The following is a 22,519-nucleotide window of genomic DNA, read 5'->3' as shown; positions in this document are numbered from 1 at the left end:
AACTTTAGCAGCATCTTGATCAGGGGTCTCCAAACCTTTTGGGTCAGTATGCACATTTGGAATTTTGAGAGAGCATCATGGGTGTTCTCACAAAATGGCTGCCATGGGGAGGGTTGCCCACTCATAAAATGGTTACGATGGTGGGCATGGCCAGTCAGAAAACACTAATTTCCCAGAAGGCAACTGGTGAGGCTAAAAGAAAAGAACTTGCGCAAGAACATAAGTACTAGGCAGAGGTGAGGCTCCAAAACAAAACAAAAAACCTGGCCAGCCTGACAGTTGTGTTTTTTTTTAATTATATATATATATATATATATATATATGTGTGTATAATATTTTAATTCTATTTTATAGACATAAAATAAACATCAGGAAGGGCTTGGTGCTTGGCAGGCACCAAGAGAGGTTTTTTAGGGTACATTGGTGCCAATGGATACCATGTTGGAGACCTCAGACCAAGATGTATCCACATGTTTAGGAGGAGAGCCACATATAATACACCATGTGCATAATCAAACAAAAAGCTGAAATCAATGAGCTTAAGTACACTTAACTCTCTGTTGGATTCTGGCCTTCCTCTTTTCATTCCAGGATATTGTGAGGTAGAGAGAAAAGAGGTGGAGCTGTATATCTCCTTCATTCTAACGATGTTTTATATTAAGTCTTTGGTAAAAGGTACTTACCAGACAATGGCAGGCAAGATTATTGTCTGGATTCCATTCCGGTAACAACATGACTGTATCTGGTGTGAGTTACGGCTTTGTTCAGGCTAGGTCTATTATGTTAGGAATGTTATCCAGTGTGGCTGAATGAGCTTATGGTAGAGTTTGTAAACTCTAGCTGTGGAAGGAACATGAGCCAGCCAGGGGTGGATTGAATCAACCGTGCAATCGTTTTGCAGGTGAGACTCTACTGCTTCTTGGTCTGCAAACAGCTCCGCAATGACCCAAGACCTACACAGATATATTTTTAAGGAAAAGTTCATAAAATAAAGAAATTAATTAAATAAGAGCCTGCTTAACCAGGGAAGGAAAACGCTGCATTTTCATTCAACTGTTTTGAGCTTTTGACAATAAGGAAATGAAGACAGGTTTTTTTGTGTGTGTTTTTTGGCAAAGCAACTGACTGGCTCTTTGCCTTAGCAACAGCTGCGTGGGATTTTTTTTTCACATAAGGCAACATATATATTTGCCTGTTCTCCTATGAAATTTCAGGCTCATTTCTGATGTCAGAAAGCTCCCTTTTCCTCCCACACCCATCAAAGCCTTACATATTACAGGGTTTGAAGATCTGACTGGTCTAAATGAAATATGAAGCCTGGTTCCATGGAGATGTTGTACATATGACCACATGTGTATCTTTCCCTTGATGTGGATCTACTTGTGATAAGGATGGTATTCAGTGAACTTACATCCTCATGTGTTTCCCAAAAGTTAGCTGTTGCCTTGACTTGTATTTGTCCTGGGTTGTAGGAAACAGAATGATACGGGTAAAAAGATGCTACATCTACGCGGCCAGTGGCTCTTTTGCTTCTTGGGCACTGACGCCCCTTCAGGCAGCTCAGCAATGACACAAGACCTACCTACACAAAGATGGGAGAGGACCATAGCTTTGCATGCAGAAAGTCCCACATTCAATCCCTGGCATCTCCAGGCAGGGCTAGGAAAGAATCCTGCCTGAAACCTTGGAGAGCCATTGTTGCCAGTCAGTACCAACAATACTGGGCTAGATGGACCAAGGGCCTGACTCGGTATAAGGCAGCTTCCTATGTTCCTATGTGTAAAAAAAAAGTTCACACAGTGAGGCAAGACAAAAATAAAATGAAATAGCACCCTATATTCCCAGGGAAGGAACCCACTGCATTTTCATCAAAATACTTTTTTAATGGCTATGTGTAGCTAATACGTTAGGGTTGTTAAGTGGCAACCTGGAGAACCGATCTGTACCTCTATCAATACCGATATTAATGGAGTGGAAATGATTACGGCCACAGCCCCTCCTACATCCTTCCCATATTCTCCTATCTACTGAAACCAGTGGTACTTAATTTTTCCCAGAGCAAGTAGCACAGTAGTTGTAATGTCTCCTATTGCATAAGCGTATCAGCTGAGAAGCCTACCCTAATCCACTGAGATAAAGTAAAGGTAGCACTGCAAAACCAGTGCAAGCCAGCAAAGAGAAATGCATGGCACAATCCTTTTATTTTTGTTTTTCCTATGTAACAATTTATTCAATGTTTGCTTAAGGATTTACTTTATATGCATGAAACCTTCGCTCTTTAAATACAGAATGATATGAAGAAGCAAGCAGGGAACCTAAAGGGGAGGGAATGGGGGCAGGAGGGGGGAAGTCTTTACCATTTGTACGGTATTGGAAAATGAAAAAAAATCTATTAAACTGTTAACAACCACAACAACCATGTAAAGATAGGTTTACCAGCTTGCAACCTGGCAACTCTAGCTGATGTACTGATATAATCTCATGCCTCACACATGTACCTAGTACTGAAGGACTTCAAAAACAAGTGGTCCAAAGTATTGCTGCTAGGCATTATATTCTGTGTAAAAGATGATGGATGTGAGACTTCATCTAACTGCTTTGAAAGGATGGAGTAGGGATGTCAGAGAATTCCGCCATGGATCTCAGTGAAGCCAAATGCCAGCGCATTCGGTCCCCCGAAATCCATGGCGGAACGAAGCCCCACCACCCCGCGAAAGACGCGCGAAATGGAGCACTTACTTGTTGCCGTTCGCACTGCTTTGCAAATGGCGGCCGCATCTGTGGCCGCCATTCGCTTCCCCTTTTAGCTGTGATAGGCTACGTAAATACTTAAATAGTACGTAAATACGTCAATAGGCTACGTAAATGCCGTAGCCGCCGCCATTTGCGTTCCTGGTTTTTTTGCCGTGATAGGGGCGCAAATGGCGTAGTGGCCGGCATTTGCGCCCCTGGCTTTCGCCGTGATAGGCTACGTAAATATTTACGTATTTAAATATTTATGTAGCCTATCACGGCCAAAAACATGAACGCAAATGGCGGCCACCGTAGCCGCCGCCATTTGCATCCACAGGCTCCAGACGCCTGTGAATGCACCCGGCCAGCGGCTCTGTGGAGTTGCCGCAGAGCGGAGCCGGCCGGGTTAGGATTTCGGGGGGAGGTGCGGGGTGCCTCCCCCCCCACGAATCACCCTTGCGAAAAGGTGACTTTCGTACATCCCTAGGATTAGGGATGTACAAAACCCACTTACCTTTTTGCGGAATCTTTTGCGGGGGGGGGAGGAGGCGCTCCATCCCTCCCCCTGGAATCCTCGACGGGGGGGGGGAGGCGATCCGGTCCTCCCCCCCGGAATCCTCGATGGCTGGCTCTGCTCCACGGCCAGGCTGCGGAGCAGCCGGCTAGGGCCATCCACAGCCAGATTTCCATCCACAGACGGGCTGCTGCGGACACAAATAGCAGCGCTCCTCTTTCCCAGGACCAACAGCTGACGGAGATTCCTCCCACCAGCATTCCTAGTTTAGTTAGCAGTCCAGGGAGTGACCAGGCACAGATAGCAGACTTGGTGGATGCACGACGCAGACGCAGAGAGCAGCGCCAGATGGAGGGCGCGGAAAGGAGGTGTAATGCCAGGTTGGCGCGCAAACAACGGCTGCGCCCAGAGGATCCAAGAGAAAAGGGGAGGGACTCTCCCTAGTCCTTAAGTTCAGGGGTCTGCCAGTAATTCCCTTTCAAACAGGGACCAACTGTTCCAACGTAGGGCATAGGTACTGTGCTGCTCAGATCTAGTTGCAATCAGTATAGTTATTAAGTTATAAAAAAAGAATAAAGCTTTGAAAGGAATTCCTTTGTCTGTGTCTGGACTTGGCTACTAGATTAGACTGAGAGAGACCTCCAAGGAGCCCTTGACAGGGGGGTTAGCCGTGATAGGCTACGTAAATTCTTACGTAGCCTATCACGGCTGCCAGGATGGCAATGGTGGCGGCAGCAGCCCAGCCGCAGCCGGCCAGGAGACCAGCCACTGGAGCCGCCGGAGCCGCGCCGAATCCGCCGCATCCGCCCCAGGTAAGTGCCGTCCCAGGGGAATTCCGCAGGGGGCAGGGGGGCAGGAGGCCGTTCCGCCACGGATTCCGGGGGGCTGGATTCTGAAGAATCCGGCCTCACTGGAATCCGTGGCGGAATTCTCTGCCATCCCTACCTAGGATGGAGGTTATGCAAAGATAATCAAGGGATGCAGGAGGATGTGTGGGGTATGTGGAAAGCAGGGCTATGTATTGGGAAAGCTGGAGAAGAGTGTGAGTGAGTGATAGGGGCATGGGGAACTATTTCAGACAGAAAAAAGTGGCAACAGTGTTCAGAGTAGTGAATGGGGAAATACGTCCCAGAGGTATGAAGAATGATCTGGTTTGCATGACATGACAGCCCACTGTGCCTTAATTTACCTGCAGGGCACCTGTAGGCACCATTTTTGCATAGCACCTGCAGGCGCCCAACTTGCTGTGGCTTGATGTGTTGTGCAAACCCAGGCAGCAGGGGTTGTTGGAGGGTTAGACAACCCTGACATAACCCTAATACAGGCCAAGGGTTGCTCAAGGGTTGTCTAACCCTCCATCAACCCCTGCCACTTGGGTTCACATGACATGGCAAGCCGGGTGCCCACAGGTACTCACCACAACACAACAGCCCCCGCAGGTAAATCAAGCCATGGTGAGCTGTTGCGTCACGTGAACCAGGCCATTGTGGTGGTACATTTAAAACAAACAAACAATCCACTTACATGTGCTTAGTGGTGTGGTTCTACTCTTGGATCTACTAAACCAACACCACGTGAAGTCATAAGGTTATTCAACCATCCAGTGGTAGGTGGATTCCATCACAACCTGTGATGAAGTGCCACAGACAGGGGACAACAATGAGCTGAGACCTACTGCCCTTTGGTTATTTCCAAGGTGTTCAGTTGCAACACACACATCTTACAGCACCACAAAAATAAAGCTGGGTGGATGGGATTCCCCCCCCCCCGCCCTTGTGTACAGGTAATCAATCACAGGCCTCGTATGAATTCCTTTCATACAGAAGGAATTGCTATCATGTGATAATGGCATCTCACAAAAATGACATTAAGCTTCCCTCAAAGAGATCTAAATCACAACACCATTCATTCTTAAAGGAGTAGACCACTCCACTGTGGGTGCCTCCAGACAAAGCTTTCATTGTACAATTGCCTTGCCACACTGATGGAATTTTATGAGGGGTCCAGACAATGACATCTTCCATTTGTAACCTTCCTGTGTTTTCTCACTGCTTCCATCCTTTTACCACAGAAAACCAGTTTAGGAGGAAAAGACAGATTAGCTACACAATATCATTTGATAAGAGCTGTCCATCTGGAAGCACCCGATAACACCATGGGACTGAAGATGCTGTCATCAGTTCATAATACCTTGGTGATATAGCCTTGGTGTATATTAATGTATTTTAACACCTTGGTGTTATATACCTTGGTGTACTTTAACAAAAATTGGTAAACTGTTTAGAGATATTTTAATATAGTTAGCAGTATATAAATCTATTAAATAATAACAATAACAATAACAACAATAATCAGATATGTCTATCAGAACTGCTGGGTTTGTCATTTCCTAAGAATCTGCAAAAGTTGCCTTTCCAGGTTGTTCAAAACCACCAAAACTTCTTCCCTGAGTATTCTGTTTCAAATAAGAGCTCCAACGAAACCATAAACTTCCATAAGTTGCAGCTACTTTCAGGGCGATGTTATAATGATGTGAAGAAATGTACTTGTTGAGTGTTGTTCTGCTTGAAAGTTTTTGTCTAACCCTCAATCATTTGCCTTACCCCCTTTCAGAATATCCAAGAAGCTATGGAGGCCACAGAGCCATTCACTCTGGAAGCACATTTTCCAGAACACATAGTAAGATGCAGTATGTGGAGTAATTCACACTGCCTCTCCCTCTACTAAAGTAGGCACATGGATAAAAATAATTCATATCTCCTAAGACTTAAAGCTTCTGGGACCTGCTTTACCTGTGCTTAAAAGACATACTGTAGTGAAGCAACAACAGCAATTTGAAATAAAATGAAACGTGTCTGTGGGTTAATGCCTATTGACTGAGAGATCAATGGAAAGAGTCTATTTGACATTAACACATAACCACATCTTATAGACCAGGGGGTGGACAACCCCCTGGCCCTCCAGATGTTTTGGCCTACAACTCCCATCAGCCTTTACCATTGGCTATACTTCCTAGAGCTAATGTGAGTTGTAGGCCAAAATCTCTGGAGGGCCATAAACATGGCCACCCCTGCCATAGACAATGGGCAATGAACCTGAAAGGCTGTAGGTGATCACTGATGCCTATACCCCAATCTATCAGGCACTGTGTGGAAAGCCACATAGATTCCCAAGGATGCCCAGCGTGTTCATGGCTGTCACCTTCCACTGGACCTCACACATGGAAGTACCACAAAAGCAGCGCAGGATAGCTACCATTTGCCTAACACAAGGCATTTAAAGCTGACTTCATAATGGCTAAAAGCATTTGCTTTTTTGCAATCACTGGGTGGCCCTATCTGCCCCAAGTAGTCACTCTGCATTTTTCTAGTGCCGGAGTAGATCTGAATTTACTGAGGGGGTCATCTTGGGCTAATTTTGTCAGGCCTGAAAATGAGCATACAGGAATGTCAGATCCTAATTCCTGGAGAATTTCAGAACAGTGAACTCATCAGAATTGGAGGCTGCTCAAAAAGCTGAAATTTGCACCCACCAGGAATCCTCCCAGTTCTGCACATTTTCCCTATTCCCATGAATTTCCCTCTAGTACCCTGCAGTGTTACTTTTATAAGGCATGCCTCTCACCTGCCATTTTTTTGCACTGTCAGGAATCTTCTTACCAACTCTCTTTCCTTCTAGGGTGTCACTTAAATAAGCAGTAAGCAGTAGACTCACCATGGGGTCTTACGTGGACATGTCTGTGGCATATTTGACTTCACTTGAATTACTAAGATCAATAGGCTCTCAGCAGCTGTGTTCACACTCCAGTAGAGCAACCCTGTTAACGTGCTGTAACAAAATAACCCCCCATCAAAACCCATAAAATCCTGTGGCACTTTAAAGACTAACACGTGTGTCATAAGCTTTCATAGGCAGTTGCCAGAGGGGGGAGCCATGTTAGTCTGTTGTAGAAAAACAATGAAGAGTCTTGTGGTACCTGAAAGACTAACAAATATATTTGCTTTCATGGACCACAGCCTTTGTTGTGTTCATGCTATAAGGTTGAGTGTTCTACCTGTTCATTGCTAAGACTCAGCATTGACCTATTAATTTGCAAACACATGCCCGCCAGCTTCCAAATACAGCACACATGCTAGAACACCCTTCCCCAGTCCAGGGCTGTGGGGGACTACAACACCCACCACCTTTGACAGCATGGTCATAGACTGGGCTGGTTGGGGATGATGGGAATTGTAGTCCAATGCATCTGGAGTCTGCCAGGTTGGGGAAGGCTGTTACAGATTATCACTTTCTAAGAGCACAATTCTATGCATGTTTAGTCAGAAAAAAAGTCTGACAACTCTGGGAGTTGTCGGACTTTTTTTCTGACTAAACCTGCATAGGATTGCACCCTAAGGCTGCAATCCAATACACATGTAAGTCCCATTGAAACCAATGGAGCTTGCTACTGAGTCTACATGTATAGGATTGTGCTGTAATTTACTTTCACTCTGGCTGCAGGCCTATGCACACTTACTTGGTAGTAAGTCTCATTAAACACAGTAGGATATCTGAAGGAACCTACACAGAATTGTGTTGTCAAGGTCTGATCTGGCAGTGCAGGCAGTACCTCACGTCAGCGAAGTTATGAAGGGACATTTGATGATTCAGTCAGTGTTTATCTCTGATAACCCCTGAACTCTAATCATATGAATCTCCTATGTGGCCTGTTGCCATCTCTATAAACATCCTAAGAAAAATGAAGTTGGATTATCCTAATTTTCCAAGTGGGTAAACTATGGCATAGAGCAGTGGTTTCAAAATTGTGTTCAGGGGAATGATGGGTTTCCATGGATGCTTATTAAGGGTTCCTCAATGAGAAGGTCAGTAATGGAGAACAAGTTTACCACCGCCACTCTTTCCTGCAATGAACAGCTATGAGGCAGTGCTGGGTGTGTTCTGAGTCCATGCAGCAGGGCACTGGCATTGAAGGTGTGGGATATAAATGTTAAAAATAAATAAAATCAATGAGGTTCAATATGCCTAGTCAGCATTCTGTGTGAACTGACTGTGCGGCCTAAAGCATGCACCAGAATCTTCTCAGGCACAAAGGTGTTCCTTGGAAGACTTGCAGAGTTTTCTCAGCAAGTGGATTTGAAAAGGGTTCCCTAAATGTATCAAGCTGGACAACCACTGGCACAAAGAACCAAGATGTCTTCTCCAGTGTTGTGTGGCAGTTGAGTGGTGAGAACTGGTATAACAACAAAGCTTTCTAGGGCCTTGGCCAAATTGCTGCCCACTAGGGTTATACCTATAATCATCTTTCAAGAGGATGCGTGTTATTAAGTAAAGCCCTCTGGCTAGGTTAAAATGGATGGCCGAATACAAGGAGAAGAGACACAGCAGAGATGGGACAGATGTATTCTTCATCTTAGGCATTCCTTTTCCAACTAAGTGACAGACTGAGTTAAAAGCTAAATGGGTAAGTTAGAATATTTGCAATGGATCTGGAGAACTGCTGCACTGAAAGTTTTGGCTGCAGTGCCCAAACAGTCAGGCAAAGGGTGGCATGGCTATGAATGGATTCATCATAGAGGTATTCCCTGGCTGGCAGATTATTTTTTATTGACTTATAATTTCTATTTATACCCTGTCTTTCTGCCTGTCAGATTTCAAGGTGGTTAGAAACTGAGGGGCAAAAATAACACTGAATGACAGGCTGAAGGGAGTGGAGGCATGAACAATACAAAAGACGGATTACCAAAGACTGGGATGCTCAGCCCCACCAAATGCACAGGATCCCTTCACTGTCCTCCTCCTCCTCCTTTCTGCTTTCAGACATGAGACATCACAAGCCACAACCTGACATTTCAATCCATCCCCCCCCCTTTACTGAAGCACTTTAAAAGTCATGGCAGGAGACCAGATTTATGAAAAAAGAGAGGCACGTGTGGATTTAGAATGGGGGCATGTCCACATGGGAGACAGATCCCCACGACCCCCATGGGCTGTGTTCCTGCAAAACCCAAACTGTGAGAAGCACTGTCTGAAACAGTGGCACTGAAACAGGTGCGTGGTCTATTCTGCACATCTTTTTCCTTGCACATGGAATTCAAGAGAGCACAGGCTGACCTGCGATTTCTCTACCCTGCCATGCAGGCTACGGGGGACGTCAGCAAGGCTGTGTGCATCATTGCTATGCGTGGGGGGTGGGATCAGATTCCCCAAATCAGCACATTTAGAGTGGGTGGACATGCTGCAAATCTATTCTCCCCCCCCCCCACTTGCCCCCAAATCCACAGCAGCATTAAAAAGGCCAGACCTGGCCAAAGCGGGAGAAGAGAGTAACAGCCTTATTCCCCCAACAGCTACTTCACCCTAGGCTTGTGCAGCTTGATGCCCTCAGAGGCAAGATTGACAATAGGGAAGGGATGGAGGTACCCTGGACTGGGCGGCGGGGGCGGGGGCTCTCCCAGCACAAATTTCTTTAGATTCCCCAATAAAACACACAAACACACACACACACACACACACACGTCTACGTTTCTCCCAAGAGAAAATAACCCGAATAATTTGCTTATGTCTCAACAGGAGGCGATCGCTTATTCTCCAGCCACAGCAAGAACCACCATCGAAACCACAAGTAAAAGTTCAGCGGGGGTTCCTTTTAGCCCGATTCTTTCCATTTATTATTTCTTCAGGAAAGACCGGGGCGGAGGGGAGACACCAACGGACGGGGACGCCAGCAGCATCCCAACCCCAAAGATGCGAGTGCCAAAGAAGTTCTATAAGCAGCTGCCTGTCAACTTGCCCTGCGAGACTCCAGCAGCACAACGCCACGGTTTGGGAAAAGACCGGGTGGTTTCGTTACCTGGGGCCTTGTGCCTCCTGTAGCAGGTAGCCTTGGCTCCCAGTAGTCCAGCTGCTGTCTACACATCTGGCCCTCCGCGCCCGTTGGCTGCAAAAAAGAGTTGCCCAGCCGGGGGCAGGACTGTCCTCCCCACACCCCGCTGCACCGCCCGGAAAGTTCCCCGCCCCCTCCTCTTACCTTTGCTCCTTTCCCCCCCTTTCCCCTTTTTGCGGGTGGCCTTAGATCCTCGGCCCCCCGTTCGCAAGCGCCCGGCTCCTCTCTCTGGTCAAGCCGCCTCCGCTCCACTCCAGCGTCTCTGCCGCGTTTTCGCCCAGCGGCGCTGTTTGTGTTTGTCTGCTGGCGGCGGCGGCGGCGGCGCCTCCGGGATCGGGTGTCCCGGCTTTCGCAGCGGCAGCAACTGGCCGTGTCTGTCAAAGGGACGGGGAGCGCGCGCGCGCGCGCGCGGCGGGCGGTGGGGGGGCAACAAACACCCCCACACACCTCCTGCTGGACTCCCCACCGCGAGCGAGGAAGGGCCAGCCGGGGACTCGACTTTGCATCACGCTCGCGCTGGCTGGGCGCAGCAGCCGGATTGCTTAGCTCGGCTGACTCATTCAGGCTCCCACACCAGCTCACTTAAAAAAAAAATTATTTTAAAGCTCGCTTTCTTCTTTTGACTCATCACACTCTCACACTCCGCTCCCGCCGCCGAAGGGCTCTCTCCGGTCACGCAGGTCGGGCGGAGAATTTTGGCTTTCCTTTTTACTCTACCGTGGTGGTGGGGATGGTGGTGGGAATCCCCTAAACAGGGAAGATGATGGAGATGGTGTGCGATATATCTATGATGTTCTAGTAAAGATCGCTTTCATTTCTGCCAGCACAGAGGTCAAAGTTCCTCCTCTTGACTTGCGACTGGGAATCCACACGTACACAAGCCCTCCTCCTCCCTCCCTCCCCCCCCCATCCAAGGTTGATTCAGGTGGACAGGAAGACCTGGCCTGGTATGGTCCATGGGGTCACGAAGAGTCGGACACGACTTAACGACTGAACAACAAAAATAGGATGAATGGGGAAGGGAAACCCCCAGAGGCCAAAAGCCAGGGCCTCCCAATGGGTGGAATCACAACTCGCTTTTGTGATGGAGTGCTGGCCCCTATTAAGAGGTAACTGGTTTGGTCTGATCAACATACTGAAAAAGTTTTCAGTCATTTTCAAGTAAACCCAAAGATGCTTCGAGATGAGGCTTTTATTGTGCAATCGCACTGCCTCATTCACAGAATGTTACAGGGGTCCGGATGTCATTCTCTTCCACTTGTAACCCTCCCATGTTTTCCAAAAAAAACCCTCTTCCGTTTTTTTTCCTTACAGTGGAAAATCCGTTAAGGAGAAAAAGATGGAATAGCTGCTGCACAATATCTTCACAAGGCACAACAACACCTCGCTAAGCTTGCAGCCATACATACAAGCACTGCCTGAACGAGTCCTTTTCAACTTCCCAGTTAAAGGCACACTTCTAGTGGCCACTGCTGTGCAAAATCGATATCATCCATGAAATCATCCTTACCGTATAATAGGCATGGATGCCAATGGCCATGATGGCTGGGAATTATGGGAGCTGCAGTCCCACACATCTGGAGCGCACAAGGCTGGGGGAAGCTTCTTTAGAAGCATTCCCTTCACTTGTAGATTATAATGGTGGTTTGCTTTATGAATGCCAAATGTGGGAAAAGCAAGGCACCAAATAAAGTTCTATTGCTGATAATGTTACACCCCTTTTTAGCCATCCACCAAAACTATTTCTAAGCAAAACTCAAGCATCTCCAGTCACTGATCAGTTCTGAGAACTCGACTCCATGCGCAATAGTTTAAGTTTATCATTAACAATGTTGGCAGCGCAAACCTACTTCAGGGCATTGCACCACATATGCCTAATTGCTACATCTGTCATTGGTTTGGTTTCGCATAGCAGCTTTGCTGTTTGATTTTCATTTTTAAAAAGTCCCAGGGCCGATTGTATTTAACTTTGCAAAATAGACCACAATTCCAGCATGACTGCCAACCTGTCTCTGAAAGTAACCCAACATTTTTTGGAAAGAGTTTGTCTGCTCCTGTTGCTCATACTTCAAACAAAAGAATAACAGCGCCCCGCTTATTTTACCATCAGAATATCTTCAAGAGTAAAGAGTCCAATTGTGTGTAAGGCTGTGGCCTAGAATAAAGATTTATGGTTGGCCAGCCCCTTCCTCTGGGTCACAAGACCCCATCCTCCTATTATTCCTCTGTATATTTGGGCAAGCAGCTTACTTTTCTGTATCTTGGTGCTCTATTAGTGAAGCAAATCATCACCGCTACCACCACCACCACCTTCTCTCAGTTACAGAATCAGTCACATTATCATATAAATGCTATGCCAATTGTATTCATAAATTATTACTCAGGCCCTTTAGCTATCAGGATAACATGGGCAAATAGGTCTGTGGAAAGCATGGTTAACTTGAAAGGTCCTGCATTTGTTGGGTGGTCCAGGAAAAGTATGACTACAGTAATTCCAGAACCGTTTGTCACTTTTCTGCAGCAAATAAAATCTTAAGGAAGGAAGAAGGCACGAAATATTAGGTGTGGCCTTAGATGTGGCAAATGACAGGGAGGTGCCCATTTGAGTGGGATACATAGTAAAACCAGCAATAATGCAGCATTCCAGGGCCAAAAGTACTACATTTGCTTTATCAGATGGCTTAGGGTAGAACTACATATTACAACACTGAAAATGGCATCCTTGGGTCATTCTCCCCCTATCCCCTTCCCAATATGAAGGAACCCTTACCCAACAGTGTGATGTAGTGCTGGTTACAGGTTCTTGAGGGTCCTTGGGCAAGACATGAGCCCCTCCCTCAGGGAGCATAAGAACATAAGAAGAGTCCTGCTGGATCAGACCAAAGGTCCATCTAGTCCAGCATTCTGTTCACACAGTGGCCAACCAGCTGTCGACTGAGAACCCACAAGCAGGGCATGAGCACAACAGCACCCTCCCACCCATGTTCCCCAGCAACTGGTGTATATAGGCTCACTGCCTCTGGTACTGGAGGTAGCACATGGCCATCAGGACTAGTAGCCATTGATAGCCTTTTCCTCCAGGAATTTGTCCAACCCCCTTTTAAAGCCATCCAAATTGGTGGCCATCACTACGTCCTGTCATAGCGAATTCCATAGTTTAACTATGTGCTGTGTGAAGAAGTGCTTCCTTTTATCTGTCCTGAATCTCCCACCAATCAGCTTCATAGGATGACCCTGGGTTCTAGTATTTTGAAAGACAGAGAAAAATGTCTCCCTATGTCTCCGAGTCTACCTTCTCACCATCATTGTCACCATCTACTATTGCTCCTCATCCTCTTTCTCATCATTGCCTCCACTTGCTTGCTTGACAGACAGAGAGCCAGGGCGCAAGCAGGCCGTGGCATCTTCTGCTCCAGCTTCTCACCACCACCATTGTCTGGGCCAGAGCAAGAAACAGGTGGACAAGCAGGTTGCAATGGCGAAGAGGAGGAGCAACTCCAGGGGGCTCTTGTCAGCGGGCCCCTGCTGGGCTGTGGGTCCTTGGCAGGTGCCCAACTATGCCTACCCTTGATGCCTACCCTACTTGTTATAGGGAAGTGTGAGAACTTAACACAGACTTGGCACCTCTATGTCACATGATGTAACATGTAGTTCTGTCTTGATGCTGTTGATTCAAAATGCATATGGTTGTCTCAGAACCAGTTCACACACAATCAGTTCTCTGTATCACTAACTGTTTTTGTGAAGGGCCACTGTTAATATATGATTATTATGCCTGTGCTTTCTGTGCTTCATTTCCCTCTGACCTCACTATTCACACACACACACACACACACACACACACAACCACAACCATGTATACCTGAAACTTCATGCATCTGATGAAGTGGACTGAAGCCCATGACAGCTTATAATAGCCATAATAAATGTGTTAGTCTTTAAGACCAAAAAGACTCTTTGTTGTTTATTTGGGAGTTTGTTTATAAACCTTGTTTTCGGATTTCCATGATTAGAGTTGCTAGCTGAGTCTTAGGGGAAGCAATTAGGATTACAGATTGATAACACTGTGGCTTCTTTAAAGCTACCCTTAGCTCTGATACAGCAAGGCAATTTGTATATGATTTCTAGTTAACTTGGGAACTAGGATATAGTGACTAGGGATTCTAGTCCCTTTCCCTACACTGGATGTAAAACAATTCCAGTCTTCCCCAGTTAACTCACCTGCTGTTTTCTTCAACTTTACAGCACACTCAATGTCACTAATACTTACTGTAGTTTGTATGATTTCACATCATATCACAGAGTGAATAAACACAGTGGAGTCACCTTGGGTAGCTCCTTTAGAGTTTTGACTGGCTCTGACTGAAACCCGGAGCAGATTTGCCACCCCACTGACATCGAAGCCATCAGCCTCCACTGAATAAATGCCTTCTACATTCAGTTATGATAGCAAAGGGAGCATATACCTCGACTTCATATACCTCGACTTCAGCAAAGCTTTCGACAAAGTGCCCCATGATATCCTGATGAGCAAACTTGCTCGAAGTGGGCTAGATGAAACAACGAACCGGTGGATCCACAGTTGGCTACAGAATCGGACTCAAAGAGTGCTTATCAATGGGACCTTCTCAAGCTGGGGAGAGGTAACGAGTGGGGTACCGCAGGGCTCAGTCCTGGGCCCAGTGCTCTTCAACATTTGTATTAATGACTTGGAGGAGGAGGTGCAGGGAATGCTGATCAAATTTGCAGATGACACAAAATTGGGAGGGATAGCTAATACTTTGGAAGACAGAAACAAAATTCAAAGTGATCTGGATAGACTGGAGCGCTGGGCAGAAAACAACAGAATGGCATTTAATAGGGACAAATGCCAAGTTCTGCACCTAGGAAAAAGAAACCAAATGCACAGTTACAAGATGGGGGATACGTGGCTCAACCACACTACGAGCGAGAAGGATCTTGGAATTGTTGTCGATCACAAGCTGAATATGAGCCAACAATGTGATGTGGCTGCAAAAAAGGCAAATGCTATTTTGGGCTGCATTCATAGAAGCATCGCTTCCAAATCCCGGGAAGTACTAGTTCCCCTCTACTCAGCACTGGTTAGGCCTCATCTGGAGTACTGTGTCCAGTTCTGGGCACCACACTTTAAGAAGGATGCAGACAAACTGGAGAGGGTTCAGAGGAGGGCAACAAAGATGATCAGGGGACTGGAAACAAAGCCCTATGAAGAGAGACTGAAAGAACTGGGCATGTTTAGCCTTGAGAAGAGAAGACTGAGGGGAGATATGATAGCACTCTTCAAGTACTTGAAAGGTTGTCACAGAGAGGAAGGCCAGGATCTCTTCTCGATCATCCCAGAGTGCAGGACACGGAATAATGGGCTCAAGTTACAGGAAGCCAGATTCCGGCTGAACATCAGGAAAAACGTCCTGACTGTAAGAGCAATACGACAATGGAACCAATTACCTGGGGAGGTGGTGGGCTCTCCCACACTGGAGGCCTTCAAGACGAGGCTGGGCAGCCATCTGTCAGGGATGCTCTTACTTGGATTCCTGCACTGAGCAGGGGGTTGGACTCGATGGCCTTGTAGGCCCCTTCCAACCCTACTTTTCTATGATTCTATGATTCTATGATATAGAAAGTAACATGGAGAGATGATCTACCCTGTGACAGTAGGGGAAATACCCCCCCGCCACTACTATGCATGCCTCACAGACTTTGCTGCTACTTTTGCTTCCGTGGTAGCACTAAGAGCCTTCCATCCGGAAGCCCCCTAGTCACAGTCTTAGCCTCTGTCTTAGCCACTGTGACTGAGGCCCACACATTTTCACATGTGCATGTTGGTTACTTGATGAGTGCAACATCCAGTAATTACTTGCATGTGTGAATGGGCCATTACAGTTATAGGGCAGTATCCAATGCTGTCACAGCGCCAGTGCTAATGATATTGCATTAACATAAACCAACATAAGAACATAAGAAGAGCCGTGCTGGATCAGACCAAAGGTCCATCTCGTCCAGCATTCTGTTCACACAGTGGCCAGCTGCTCATGGGAAACCCACAAGCAGGACATGACTGCAACAGCACCCTTCCGCCCATGTTCCCCAGCAACTGCCTGTGATACTGGAGGTAGCATATAGCCATCAGGACTAGTAGCCATTCTCCTCCAGGAATTTGTCTAACCCCCTTTGAAAGCCATCCAAATTGCTGGCCATCACTCAATCTTGTGGCAGTGAATTCCATAGCTTAACTATGCACTGTGTAATGTCATTAGTGCTTGCTAGGCAAAGGGAAAAACCAGTGATCTGCCACTGAATTTTGGCAGCACAGTTTGCCACCAAATTTCAGCAGTGTGATTTTCCTCTTTGCCTAGCATGCACTAATGATGCTGCACTAGTGTTGGTCTACACTAGTGCAACATCATTAGCGCTAGTGCTGTGACAGCATTGGATACTGCCCATGACATCATAGATAAGAATTTCAGGTCATATCAAATGCAATATTTTTCAATGGAGTTGGTTCACACATTCAACCACCTGTCTTCAAATATATAGTAATCAAGTGAAGAGAAATGATGCGCATGCATGTGTGAACAAGCCCTCTGTGCTAGGGCAGTGGCTCTTACAACTGCCTTTTTCAGATGTCTTGCTGAGGTCAAATCTGCAACTGTGCCTGACCTGGCAAAGCCAGAAATGGCAGCTGCTCAGGCCTTTGATATATTCTTCTCCTCCTCTTCCACATTTAGTCACCAAAAGGTGACTAAAGCTGCAATCCTATGCACACTTACCTGAGAGTGTAAAGCCCCATTGGACTCAGTGAGGCTTACTTTTGGACAGACATGCATAGGATTGTGCTGTAAAAATGTAGTATAAATCAGCTAATGAAGGAATCAAGAAATGAAAGGTTGAGGGCAGATGAGCCTGTTATTGCTTGTGTTGTACTAGCAATGTGGCTAAATAGTTCACATCTCTCCAACCCTGACATCTCACCCCACCGCTCTCTCCCCCTCCCACCCACACACATCCTCCTCTTTCACACACACTAACAGCAAGATCAACTGATCTACACCTTTTTTCATACTGGAAGTTACTTCCAGCAAATCCTGCTTCCTTGGAAAGTTATGACTATCATTCAGTCTGCTTAGTGGCCAAGCAAGCAGCTACTTGTCTTACCTTCAAGAGAGAGCAAGATTTTTTTTTCTGTGAGTGACTGGTCTGTAGCTCCAGTCAGTGTGGCAAGTACACCAAAATTAGAAAGGGTAGCAGTAGCAAAGAGACTCAACGTGATTAAAAATGGCTACAAAATTATAGTCAGCAGAGATGTGGAGAAGATCATTTTAATGCAGGTGAGAATTGGCTGCCGAACCACACTTGTAACATGATTTAGTCTAGCTGAATCTAATGGGATTTATATCCATGTAAATCCCTGTTCAGGTGTTCACCAAGAATGTGTGGAGGGAGGAACGGGGCTGACATGCTAGTCCTGCCCCCAAGATCCTTGTCGTCGCCAGCTGCAGCCTCAGACCTTTGCACACGGAGCGAATCTTCCCATGTTTGGCTGAACACACTTAGAATTCTCTATGCCAGGGGTAGGCAACCCTGTGACCCCCAGATGTTCTGAGCGACAACTCCCATAATCCCTAACCATTGCCCATGCTATCTGGGACTGGTGGGAATTGTAGTCCTAAACATTTGGAGGGCACCACATTGCTTACGCCTGCTATGTGCAATTGGGAACCTTGATTGAGTGGGGTTCCCAACAGCATGGAGGATTCCAAGGGCCAAACGGACATTATTTTAAATGTGTGTCTAGCAGCAATGTCTTTAAAAAAATGTACCCTGGAGTAGGTGCAAGGGCCCCCAACAGGACCCTTGTATGGGGTGGTAGGGGGGCTTTTAAGGTCTGGATCAGGAGCCCCTGTGCCTATTTTAGAGTAAAAATGAAAATATGACATCGCTGCCACACACACATTTAAAGTAACATCTGTTTTGGCCTTGAATACCTTCAAACAAATGCATGAAGATCCCCCCTTCAGACCTTCTGCTCATTGCATAAAGATCTAAAGCTGCAGATGGCAGAGAAAAGGACGTTGGGGGCTGTGTGCATTATTGGTGAACGTGTGGAGGCAAATGCCTGAACATGGTTTGTGTGAGCATAAGATGATCGATCATCTCGTGTTTTTCTTAGCACCCTCTCACAGCAAGAGTAGTGGGTGGGACAATATAATAGGACCTCACTTACTTGCTTTTCTAGGCTCACCAACAGGAGAAATGAGGACCCGTTTAACTTTCACCACTTTCCATTCTTGATTTGAGTCACCTCTGTTGCTGAACCCAGAATGGAGCAGGTCAGAAGCAGGCCTTGGAGAGTCTCTTGTCACAGGGCACCCACTACCAGTGGGCAACCCACTGCCATCTCTTTGGAGTGACAGCGTATCTCCGTTGGCTCTGCAGGATTCCCATAGGAAATGCTCTCTTGTTGACTCTGGTCCCTTTGGATCTGCAGGGCAATTCTTTCCAACTTGTGGACCTCTTTGATTGCTCTCTTTCTCCTTTCCTTGCAGCCTCCCCAAACCTCCATAGCCTTCTGCAGAGTCAGGCTTGGGCTTCTTCAAGCTGTGTGAATTTTGGTTCACTTTGCTGGGTCCAGCACAGCTGGACTGAGCTTGGAGACAAGGTTGCAGTAAGGTTGCCTTGAGCATTTTCTTTCACTTTTCACTCTTCCTTGTTAAGGTTCAATGTTTCATTGATTTAGAGTAAGGATCAGCTTTTGATTCCTCCTCAGAGGAAAAACAACAACTCTACGAGTCTGAACACTTCAGTAGGTTTGTCCAGGAAGGAGGATGAGTAAATAATGTCCAGGGTGCTTTAGCGCACTAATCCTTCTCTAGCCTGATCAGTAAGATCTTGAATGCAGGGATACAGAGAAGGGTGGTACCAAGTGTGGGTGTTGCATTTTTTCTTTCAAAGAGGAATTGCAGACTTTTAACTGTGAGATGTTCTCCAGAAAACAGACTTATTTCTCTTACATTTCTTTGCAGTCTTCAGTTGCTCAAGAGGAACAAAGCAGAACATCTTATGGAATTTTCCTTGTGTACTACATGCATGAAGCAGCTTCAAAACAAGCAAATCTAATAGGAAAGAAACACACAAAAATATACATTTAATGTAAATCTTTGTCTTCTGTATGAAAGACATTTATCTTCATCTTTTGCATGGGCTACTTACACATATGAATATATTGTGTTATCTTAAATAACAAATAGTCGTGGTGGTTGTGCACTAGTGGAAAGCACTTCCCATTGTGCAAGGCAGGGCATTGCTGATCCCCCACATCCACTGCAGGCCCCTAGTAAAAAGTTACGCCTGAGGGTTCCAGAACAGTATGGGATGTGAGGTGCAAGGCTGCAGTCGGTAGAGGGCTTGGATGGGTGTCCCACCTTGTGAGAGCAGGTGATTACTGCTAGTGCAAAGCTGCCATTGGATTGAACCCATTGGATCCAACCCATGCTTTTACTCCCATTGATATCAATGTTGCTAACTTGTTCCATTGATTTCTATGGGGCTAAAGCACGACTAACTTATTCTGATTCAACTGATCAAGTTCAAACTGAAAATATAAATCTATACACACATTAGATTCACACGCTAGTTGGGATTGACGGATTGATTGTTTGATTGATTGATTGATTTTATTATATTTCTATACTACCCAATAGCCAAAGCTCTCTGGGCGGTTCACAACAATTAAGAAGGGACTTGGAAGATTGCCTAGCCCAGAGTTGTCCTTAACATGTGGGAACCCTAGGACCCAGAATACTATTGTTATGTTTCCATGGTCAGCCCCATCACCAGGTACCAGAGATTCTGACTGAACCAAGCAGCTCTTTCTCATTCCCACCACTTAACCTTTTGCTTGTTAGGCTTCAGATTGTGGTGTGAACAACTGGCTAGAAATGCATGAAAAGGAAGCTTAAGCTGTACACACAGAAATCCAGGCTGACCACCCACTCTTCTTTTGGGCTCCATAACTTTGCTATTCCTTATCTGCCAGAGCATGGAGTGGGTGGGAATGTCATTTTCTGCCAGAAGAACCTTCTGCAAGCACTTCTGAGGATCCGAGCACAGTTGGTGGCTGGCAGTGTGGCTTCAATAAGCCACAGTGGCTTGCAACATGTGCTGGCCACCATTGTGAATATTCAAACTGTGATGGGCAGTTGCCACGGCTTATCATGTCATGCAATCCTGGGCAGGGTGGCTTTTTACTGTGGTAAACAAGCCACCCAGAACCCATGGACTGTTTCTGGGTTCTGAGCTGCCTTGTTAACCACAGTAACAAGCCACCCTGCCTGGGTTCACATGGTATGATAAGCCAGCACGTGCCACAAACCACCATAGCTTATTTATGGCATGCTGATCAGGCAAACCTGCCCACTGTGACATTAATGATAGTCTCTCTATTTTTGGAGGGTGGTGTCTGTGTGGAGGGCCCACTGTAACACCAAAAAGATTAATTTGAAGCGTGGAGACTTTCAATTAAAGTCTCCCCATTCCTTTGCTGAGGGCTATAGTTTGTGCCAGGGGTGTTGCTAGACTTGGGCCCATGGGACCTTGGCCCCAGAACTATTTCCTAGGGCCCTGGATCTATTCCCTAGAGCCCTGGGTGTCCATTGGTGGCAATGAAAAGTTTTTTCCTTAGCTTAATGGCCATACACAGAGCGATTTTCAAGGGGGATTGCAGCTGGGGAGGGAAGGGTGAACCCTCCCCTCCCCACATTCTGCTAACTGTCCCCACCCCCAAATCTACTTCTGCAAGGCCATACACTTAGACAAGAATGTTTTCCTTTGGTTTGAGATTATCTGGGGCAGGGTGTAAATTAATGGAAGAATTAATTTTATTTGAGATTATTTGGATGAGAAATAAATTTACTGGCTTTGCTTCCTGTGAAATTTAAATAGTTAAATATTTTAAATAAATAATTTATTTAGGTAGCAGTCCTATGGCCCCTAGACAGCATCGGGGTGGGAGGGGATAGGATAGTTCAGTTTCCCAGATCCAAGGTCGGAAACAGCACTCCAACCTCAGATCCGGGAATCTGCGCTCTGCCTGCTCCCGCTCCCTGCGAGTGCAAGTCATAGGCCTGTGCCCTTAACTATTAAATAAACAAGGGAGAAATCCTATGCCCTCTAGACATTTTCTGAGAGGACATAGGATAATAGGGACCTCACACACATACACACACTCCCTCACAGCCGGTGCAAAAAGGATTGCGCCGGCTGGCCTCTGAGGTGGGAAAATGGACCTCGGAAGGGGGAAACAAAGGTGTTCCAGTGGTGGGGAGGGGAGGAGACTGGAAAGGCTGAGTTACAAGCTATCCTGAGCCTCTTCCAGCCACATTCCTTCCCCCCTCCAAAGCACCATTACTAGATGGGCAAAAAAGCCCATCAAGCAAAAAATGCAGTGATCGGTGGATGGGAAGGTGAAGATTGTCTTCAGCTAAGCAGGGCATGGGATACACAGAAGCCTCTGAGCTGTTCTCGTGAGGGTGCAACCCATAGGATTGTGCCCTAAATAAATTAAATAAACCCATGTAATTATTTCTAAATTTGCTCATACAGATATATGTTATGTTATGTTACCTTACGTTAAGTTATACTTTATTTCTATGTGAAAAGGCCCGCAAAGCAGCTCACAAAAATATACAGATACAATATTCAAACCACACACTAAACCAGTGTATTGTATTAAAGCAGAAATATCACAACTATTTAAAACTAAAAAAACTAAAAACTCTACAACCCAAGCACACCTTCTACATAGCCAAAAGCAATAACCCATCAGCAAAAATGCCAGAGAGCTGGCATAATCCACGGCCATATACATAAACATATGCAAATTTTATGCGGATTTGTGTCCTGTGGGCCTGTTCCCTGAAGTGTCTAGTAACACTCCTAGTTACACACATATAGCAAGAGCCTTGTGGTCTTTCATGAACATGCTGGGATTTCTATGGGGATAATTCCAGCAGATGACATGTGGGAAAGGAAGGAAAGGAGTTTTATAAAGTAATGACAGTCAAGTTGCTTTGGACCGGACGGGGAATAAACAGTAGATAAAGGTGTTACCTTCAGGACAAACGTTCTGCACTGAGTCAGCCCTGTAATACTGAGATGACTATGTTCTTTCACTGCCACGCAATAAACAGTTAATTTTCCTTCTTCTCTGAAGTATGTGCTTCATTTATTTCTGGCCGCTTCTTCTTTTTTTTTAAGAAGAAGAAGAGATGATAAAGCCCTCAAAGGGGCTCTATTGATGACTCAAGTTCAGTGGTAAATTCCATACATTCTGGGATGGCAGCCGTGATCTCTTTGGTCTGGGAGGGCCT

At 46.1% G+C, this 22,519-nt stretch overlaps 1 protein-coding gene across 1 annotated transcript in view; it reads right to left on the bottom strand.

Annotated features, from left to right (window-relative positions):
* SYNPO (synaptopodin) overlaps positions 1-22,519 on the bottom strand; it is a 99,961-nt gene that overhangs the window by 53,885 nt on the left and 23,557 nt on the right. The window contains exon 2 of the mRNA XM_084839160.1: positions 18,376-19,264. Coding sequence (XP_084695286.1) covers positions 18,376-18,835 — 460 coding nt within the window. The 5' untranslated portion in view covers positions 18,836-19,264. The remainder of the gene's footprint in view (positions 1-18,375; positions 19,265-22,519) is intronic.

The sequence above is a fragment of the Heloderma suspectum genome, chromosome 2 (genome assembly GCF_057233095.1).
Source record: "Heloderma suspectum isolate Gila_16-S chromosome 2, 16-S_ref, whole genome shotgun sequence".
NCBI classification, from domain to species: Eukaryota; Metazoa; Chordata; class Lepidosauria; order Squamata; family Helodermatidae; genus Heloderma; species Heloderma suspectum.
This window is presented reverse-complemented; position numbering and strand designations above follow the sequence as displayed.